This window comes from Botryllus schlosseri, chromosome 8, assembly GCF_051294905.1.
Source record: "Botryllus schlosseri isolate E-star chromosome 8, Bs_hap1, whole genome shotgun sequence".
NCBI classification, from domain to species: Eukaryota; Metazoa; Chordata; class Ascidiacea; order Stolidobranchia; family Styelidae; genus Botryllus; species Botryllus schlosseri.
This window is the reverse complement of record NC_137243.1, coordinates 22,514,090-22,523,206: the sequence shown is the minus strand read 5'-3', so window position 1 is coordinate 22,523,206 and position 9,117 is coordinate 22,514,090. Positions and strand designations below refer to the sequence as shown.

General features: G+C 39.4%; 1 protein-coding gene and 1 long non-coding RNA gene across 2 annotated transcripts in view; both read right to left on the bottom strand.

Annotated features, from left to right (window-relative positions):
- LOC145444515 (uncharacterized) overlaps positions 1 to 9,117 on the bottom strand; it is a 414,279-nt gene that overhangs the window by 346,183 nt on the left and 58,979 nt on the right. The window lies entirely within an intron of this gene.
- LOC145444497 (uncharacterized) overlaps positions 1 to 9,117 on the bottom strand; it is a 50,909-nt gene that overhangs the window by 20,277 nt on the left and 21,515 nt on the right. The window contains exons 3-5 of the mRNA XM_080322491.1: positions 8,544 to 8,675; positions 7,789 to 7,860; positions 5,727 to 5,886 (exon numbers count right to left, since the gene is read on the bottom strand). Coding sequence (XP_080178617.1) covers positions 5,727 to 5,886; positions 7,789 to 7,860; positions 8,544 to 8,675 — 364 coding nt within the window. The remainder of the gene's footprint in view (positions 1 to 5,726; positions 5,887 to 7,788; positions 7,861 to 8,543; positions 8,676 to 9,117) is intronic.

Below are 9,117 nucleotides of genomic sequence, written 5' to 3'. Positions count from 1 at the left end.
GCAAAGCGTCCCGCTTTTTAAGGGCGTAAGAAATTTAGGTCAGATTTAGAGCAAATTGCGAGTGATAAGCCGTAAACTAGCACAGAAGTGACGCTCCGGCGGGTATTTTGGAGTGAAAAACGGTGATTTCAGCTCTGAGCGAAAAGATGACCTTTTTTTTTTTTTTTTAGTCATCCACCTAGCAATGCGGAGAGAAAAACGGTATTTTGAGCTCTGAGCGGAAAAAAGACCACCGATCACAAAGTGGGATAAATTCACCGGTTTTTGAGAATTTTTCTCCGGTTTTGCAAGCCTCAGATTTCGGAAAAAGTGTCCCCCTTTTAGATTTCCAGAATATGGTAAGCCTAAGTTTAGTAGGTTTGGGCAATTCTACATTTTTTGATATAGCAGACAGGAGGTCACGAAATAACATCATCTAAAGAAGTCATACCTAGGGGTCCGCCTGCCCGAAGATGTTTAATTTTACGGGGTCTGCAGTTTCAAAGACACCTCTCACTCAGCTCTTCCGGTAAATCTGATTACGTGGGCAAAGAGGACAACCATGCAATTCCCGATCTTATTCACCGATTTTATCATGAATTATCGAAATATTCGCGCGTCGCGCTGTCTCACGAAACAGTACAACTTTAATTTCGTGGCAAAAGCGAACAACGTGATGCCGGGTCAGTTTATCACCCTATGGGAGCCCGGGGTCCTGACGAAGTGCTGTTACGTTCCTGACAACGGGTACCCCCTGCCAACGTATACCCCCGGAGATGTTTAATTAGGCTACTATTGAGGGGGCCTGTACCTTTTCAGACACACCTCACTCAGCTCTACCGGTAAATCAGATTACGTGAACAGAGACAGGATGAAAATTGATAGCAATAGCCTACATGCAATTCCCGATCATGTTGACCGATTCAGTCATGAAAATAAAGAAATTTCTCGCGCTTCGCGCGTTTAGGCGAGAAAAGCTGATTCACTCAACGGACACCCAATGCAGCAGATAAGTAGGGGAGATGAGGTACCGATGGACCACTGGAACCGAAAATACTTGAAAAATTGTCCACGATAATTTCATGATTACACTCCGTGAATTCGTCTACAATTAGATCCTGACAGAATCTTTCCTCACATGCAAAAAAATTCGACCTGCGTCAGTTATGGGGTCTGTGACGAATGATTTACGTTTTAGGGAGTGTTAAGTAAATTTGGATCGACATTTGCATTTTTCTATATCACCTTTCATACTAACAAACCCGCCATAATTTTTGATGTGAAGAATAGGGCTTGTATCAGGGTATATAATGGCACATATTTTTTGAATCAATACCATCCCCGAGTGGACTATTTGCAAGTCAATTGCAATGTTTATGGGGTGGGGGACCTATGGTACCATAGCCAAATCAAGCAAAATAGATGGACCAACAATCACTTAACAACAGAAACTCGCCTACATATAAATAGACTGTAAATTATAGTTACCTGTGGTGTTTTATCGCTATTACGAGGTATTTGAAAGTCAAAATGTCGATTTGCGGGTAATATGTATGTGGCATTAATGTTGTAAGTTTAGGCGTAAATCAAAACATGATTATATGCCAACATTTGAGTTGATATAATATATTTTATTGTTGAAGGTCGCGACGAAACATTCTTCATTGGCTTGCTGTAGCTTAGCTTATAGTACGCAACAAAACAAGTTAACAAATTTGAGTTTTGGAGCGTATGTCTCATAGGTCCCATGGTCATGTGCCTTTGGACCCACCGGGTGGGGGCCGATGACACGTTCGAGCAACAAATTTTAAACGTTTATAAATATTATTTGAAAAGTCGGATATGCATGTAAATGTCCGCGATAGGTAGAGCTTGTATCGAAGTGTTGAGACAGCAAAAGATCTGCTATTCTTGGCTGAAGATTTGAGGGCCAGAGATCATTTTGCCATTTTTGATCCATCGGTACCACATCTCCCCCAGCGGTAAACAGTGTACAGTTTTGAAATCTCGCCAGGGCAATAAAACTACTCCGAAATAGCCATGATGACTGTTTGGGTTCGTTTCATAGCCGTAGTATTAGTGCGGCCCCGACCGTACTCTGAAATTCTAAATTTGGCCCTCACTCCGAAAAAGTTTCGGAACCACTGATCTAAAGTGTTGAATCCGGCCCGCGACGTCATTTGAGTTTGACACTCGCTGAGTTAGATGGCATATCACGCTTACAGATACACGATTTTGATAACGAAATTACCTTCCTAATCAGTTAGTGGTAATCTCGAAACTTGCTGCAGCGTTAAATGACATCATCAAGATATACAATTCCATAGCTAATCGCTCTTATCGGTATGCGACACAATCAAAATTTACAAAGACCGATACCGGCGTTTGCGTAATATCCGTTATATGCGCTGTAGGCTTCGCGCACCTACACATAGTCAACTTCGATAACGAAATTACTACCCCAACTTTGGAGTTACAGCCCTGGAACTTCGCACACAGTTAGAACGCAGAATATACGAATAATATAGATACGAAATCCCGTCATCTCTCAAGCTATGAAACACGTTCAAAATCTATAGAGAAATACCAGATTTTGCGTAAATTTGTCCCGTACGTTGACTGGATGTGATATCAGCGTACATGCGTACACATTAGGGCTGTTCAAAAATAACCTTTTTTCCTGAATCTTGCTGGTTACTTGATTAAATCGTTAGGTTGCCCTAAAAAACGACGCTCACCAAATTTGAATTCATTCCAACCAATATTCGCGGATTTCGTAAAGTTTGAAAATTTTGAATTTGCCTAAAAATGCCAAAAATTTTTTTTTTCAAATTTTTCTTCCAACCTTATGAAATTGTTGCTCTGTCTTCAAAAACGATGGAAAACAAATTTGACTCAATTCCAAGCTGCAGAAGCGGAGTTATTCAAGTTTTTTGATGATAATTCTGGGATGATCCACCAATCAAGGATAATCCCAGAATTATCAAAGATAAACTGAAATAACTCCACTTCTACGGCTTCGAATTGAGTCAAATTTGTTTTGCATCGTTTTTGAAGACAGCGCAACAATTTCATGGGGTTGGCAGAAAAATTTGAAAAAATTTTTTTTTTGCATTTCTAGGCAAATTCAAAATTTTCAAACTCTACGAAATCCGCGAATATTGGTTGGAATGAATTCAAATTTGGTGTGCGTCGTTTTTTAAGGCAACCTAACGATTTAATCAAGTAACTAGCAAGATTCAAGAAAAAAGGTTATTTTTGAACAGCCCTAGTACACATCTATATACAATCGACTTCACTAAAATAATTGCTGCCCCAATCCTGGAGTACCAAACTTGACACCACACTTCGTACAGAGTTAGAATAGATAATCTGAATATTCCATACGAAATGAGCAAGTAACACCGTCATTTTCAAGGTCGACACTCAAATGATTAGTGTAATATTAATTTCGTTATGGAAGTTGAGTGTGTATGTATATTGTATAGGTGTGCGCAATGTGCGCTATCGCATTATAGATTATACGCAAATACCAGTATTGCTCTGTCCAGAGTTCGGCGGTGTTCCTTACCGATATAGATGTTCAAATTACGTATGGGGTATTTGCATTATAAGTGATCTAACTATGTGCGAAGTCTCAGGGTTGACGCGCTATGATAGGGCAGTAATTTCGTTATCGAAGTATTCGAGTATGCATAGGTGTGCACAGGGTTGCAATGACTCGAGTCACGATTTTTTGATGACTCGACTTGACTTGAGTCATTTTCTGAAAATACGGAAATGACTCGATTTGATTCGACTCAATCTGTGTATTAACCCGACATAGACTCGAGTCATTGCGTATACCTCGGACTAAGTCATATGACGCGAGAATCAGGTGGCCAAGACCGTCATTTCATAGTGATTTCGAAGAATAGTAAAGTAACCACAATATTGGTATTTCGTCTATTGGTAGCGGTACTTGAAAATGCAATTAGAAACTGCTGAGAGTGAGAAAAATTAGTATACTATAAATGCAAACCGTTCGATATCGCCAAACAGAGTTATAACAACTAGGTTAAACAAGACTTTTACTGGAAAGTTAGCAGTCAACGCAATGACTTGGACTCGGACTCGAGTTATATTACCATGACTCGGACTTGACCCAATCCTTGCTGAATTGGACTCGGACTCGACTCGGTGATGTATTGCAAATGACTTGACTTGACTCGAGTCAAAACTATAAAAGTGAGATTGACTTGTGACTCGGAGCCTTGTGACTTGGTTACAACTCTGGGTGTATGTTGATATGGTATCCAGCCTACCTGTGACACAGATTTTACGCGAACGCAGGTATTGCTCTGTATAGATATTGAAGGTGTTTCATAGCAGGAGAGATGACGAGATTTCGTATCTATTATTCGGATTATGCGCTCTATCTCTGGGCGAAGTTTCAAGGCTGTTACTTCTCAGTTGGGGCAATAATTTCGTTATCGAAGTCGAGTGTGTAGGGCTGTAGGCCCTATAGGTGCGCGCATCCTGGTGCATAACGGATTTTTCGCAAAAGCCGGTATCAGTCTATATAGATTTTGATTGTGCCGCATACCGATATGAGCAACTAGCTTTGAAGTTGTACATTTGTACAATGTACATCTTGATGATGTCATCTAACACTGTAGCAAGTTTCAAGATTACCACTAGCTGATTAGGGTAGTAATTTCGTTATCAAAGTCGATTATATATAGGTGTGATATGTCATCTAACCTACGGTAAATTGTTGCTATTGTTGCGCTACTACTGACCAAAACTGCTAGAAGTAGTCAACCATGACCTTACTGTGGGACAACGTGAGTATTCACATTCTGAACTGAAACTGAGTCATTGCCATCTGTCATTGACCTTAGTCTCATGGGGATTGATGGAAGTATCAGGGCAGTGTTTCAACAGTAGTACAAAGTAGATCAACGTACCACCGGGTGATGATTGTACTTTGCTAAATATATTTTCATGTCAAAGGCGCGACAAAATATGTGGACAGCTGACACCTGTACGATAGCTTGTTTGTTTGCAACATGGACGCGTGGAATTGATATTGGAGAATTATGTAGGCCTACTGATGACCTAAGTCACTGCGCCATTGCGACATATTTTCAATCTATTTCTTGAAAGGGGTTCATGGCAACTTTTTGAAACCGTATGCTCCAGTATTAACGTCATTACCAAGATCATGTCACGCCCATATTTGAGAGGTGACCCGAGCATGAGGTGAGGAACCACTGCTATGAAAAGTATAACAGCGCAATTAATAAGGTCGATTTGAATGCATCCCAATAATGATATAGTAAGAATGAGTTGGACCCTAAGCTATAACTGTATCGAAATATTTAGATTTCATAGCTATAAAGGTCAGACTACAAATAGCAAATGAGAAATGGGATGTTGGCGAACGAATTAGTTTGTGACGATTATGGGCTAGCCTATGTCCCACCGCAGGAACACTAATCACGTATACGGGTGCAACCCGGGTCGACCTGCACGTGTGCTGGTTTATGCATGCTCGCCATCTTACCAAAAGCCGATAACACAAATGGGTAACGCCAAAGTCAGTTTCTCAGTACCACGAAAAAAATTCGGCATATGGTGCAATATAGAGATTGATGTTTAAACACCACGAATACTAAGCAATAACAATATAAATTCGATCATTTCGCGAAATCGATAATCTTGAGCTTGCCAAATATGATGTCTGCAACATGATCCATACTTACTAGCAAGTACGCCGTACATGAAAAGCTTGGCATGTTTCGGGTAGGTAGATTCAAAACAGTCGTCTTTGCAAACCAGCTTTAGATCTGATTGCTTTACGGCAACGTAATGTTGACAGTTGGAGATGAATTGTACAATTTCCAATCCCGTCAAGCCGACGACCTGTAATGCAATGGTAATTGAACTGACTTCCTAGCAAATTATAGTCTGTCATTGTATTTCAGCGATGATTAGGTTGCAGCACCGAATGATACGCTCAAACGTCCGCATTACGTATTTATCATCATTTATGGGGATTTTCAGTTATCCCTGTCCTTTAGCCTAGCTGGCAAAGCTGTGAAGGAGGTCGCATTTCCAAGAAGGAGGACATTTAGGCATCCTCGGAGGACATTTCCGATTTACCCAAAAAGGAGGGCAAATCCTCCGAAAAAAGGACGTATGTTAATCCTTATCTAATATTCAGACATCAAGAATACAGTGGGTGTCGAAAAAAATTAGATTTTGTCATTCAATCAATACTATTTTGTCTCCAGGCACGAACTTGCAAATTGTGGCAAGACTTGGTGACGATTTGAGTCATACGTGGGTGATATTTTGTGTCATTTACACGGGTGGGTTAAATGTGATCGAAATGCAATTATACAATTGATTATGCAGCTATATAGGCCTATACCAAGTTTCTACAATGCGAATAAAAAGCATCGCCTTTCAAGTAGTTCTGTATGAAGCGACTGGGTGGAACTTAACGGTAAACATAATCGTAGTCAGTAACAGATGAGCAAACACTAGACAAGATCATAGTAACATGAAACTCTTCCTCAGCTAGGTCCACTATCACTTTTACAATAACAGACGTAACTTAATCCAAGATATGGTGTACTGTCGATTGAAATATAGGCCTACCATCTGATTTGGAAATCAATTTGCTAACGGTTTAAAAACAATCATCCAAGTACACTATCACAAACATATATGCATCAATTGACAATCGGCGCCGCGATATGCAGTTAAACCACTATCAATTACCTATGCCGATTAGGATTTTGCATATATTTTGAACACGAAATGACGACCGCTACTTGCTACACTGATCAGGTGCAGTTACATTGCAATTTGGAATATTTCGACCATGCGGAACCCTTCAGTTACTAACACGTCTCACAAAAATAGACCATATATTTTAAATTTGAATCACCGTTTTACTTAAGGTTGCATTTAAATCGAAAATCAATTTAAAACAAACATGTTTGAAACAAGGACCTAATTTAAAACGTGTTTCGGATTGTTTTTATTGTTTTTTTTTTAGTTCATGACGTCACGAATATTGAATTGTGACGTCATAGTGGATTGACATTGACTATTAAAATTATTGGATAAATATAGCTCCTTTGACGAAATATCTGTACTGTTAATGTTGAACGACTATTTTGAGGGTTCCAACCATCTCATATCGATATATGTCGGCTATATCGGGAGTAATTGTCCGTATAGGCTCATACAGCATGTTTTTTGGAAAGTATATACACAATTATGGCATGCTTAAAAACATGTTTTAAACAAAGCGTTTTAACACACCGTATATTTTAAATGCAACCTTAGTTTTACTAATGTTCGCTACTTATATGAATTGTGAGGTTATTTTTCGTCCTCTTTTGAAGTTATGTACCGCGATTAGTTTGTTTATTGCAAACTGTCGTTAGTAAACCGACAATATATATCCATTTCTATAATGGGCATACTCTTAATTCAGCAGCTAAACTTTCATGAAGTCGACTTATATTTTTCAGGGATCTGGAAGATTAATTTACGACTTTATTTTTTTTTGCTTCGTGAAGATATAATAAAGAAATAGAATCAGAATTGTTCATCCGTGCTATGAATGTCACTTTCTAACGTTTATATGAACTTCTGGCGTTCACACGAGGTCGGATTGTTAAACATCGGCAATAGATGATTGTAACGATGTATCGCTAACTGAAATATATTCATAGCCGGCGTCTGTTATAATTGCGGTTTGCGTGTGATCGCCGCAGATTGCAAACGTTTTCATAGTGAAAATGTTACCTGGAATATGTAAGACCGCTTCATTTCATTGCGAAGTTTCCTTTCGAACCCACCCTCCGATATTTCTCTTTTCTGATAACATGAAATGAAAGCGATAATCAAAGCAATATTTTCGCGTTTCAAAGTAGCTATCAGCGAAATGCATTCACGTGTATAGATTGGTTGGAACACCACTGTGCGGAGAATCACGTGATGTACAGTCCACGAGTTCAGATTTTAGTTGCCTCATCTAGATCAGCGTAGCATGATTCCTTCCAGCCAAGTGGCCGATGTACTAGATATGTCAACCGGTTGAGATAAACAAACAACAAAAGAAGATACGGGAATTCGTCTTCTAAATCTCTTTCCATGGGATTTGAGATGAAATCATTTTGTGACGTTCAACAATCCCGACACATCTGTTCGTACTATTTTTGATATTGTAAAAAGTTGCGAAATAGTGATTGCATAAACAAACGTTATTGGCAACAATATATAAGTGTGAAGCTGAGTCGGACAACTTGAGGAGGAATCGGAATATTCGGGGGTTATATACATTGTTTATCCTACTTACTTGTCCTCCGTACGTTGTTTGATAGCGCCTAATTCAGTGTCGTGGGCATTGATGACATTACCATTGCAGTGATATTGTGCTCCGTATAGAGTAATTTAGAAAATGCTAATGGCTTAGAGAGAGAGAGATAGATCGTACCAGTAACGTATAAGAAAAAGGTTTACCGGTGTTGATACCCTCTTTTCAAAATCAAAACACCTACTCTTTCAAAGGTAATCCTCCAGCTTCTTATTGGTATTGTCAGGTTCAGATCACGAAACCATCGACCATCGATTACTTGTCGTATGGCTTCTTCAAATCTACTAATTCGCCTGGTTCTCCGCTGTTCCGTCGTCTGCCAAAAAGGAGGAATACCGGAGGTATCGCTCACATGAACGCCTCTGTGTCAGAGAAATCACGTTTGCTTGTGACTTATGCCGGGCAAATGGATCCTACACAAATCCGCGTAGAGAATGCATCGTGATGATTCGATACAAGTGGCGAGACAAGACTTTTCACGTAACGAAAATACTCGCTTTGTCCGCGTGTTATTTTCTTAACGTAAAATATAGTTCAGCAATTTTCTATCCCTCCAATTAAGCGTTGGATAGTCGTATATCGTACCACAGTTAGGCTATAAAACAGGTATTTTATTGGACTAGTATGGCCCTATTCGTGGAAATGACATTTCGTGTTATTCTCACTGTTACGAAGTGCTATGAACTTTTGCGTGTTATTTTCTTAACGTAAAATATATAGTTCGGTAAATTCCTATCCCTCTAATTAAGCGTTGGATA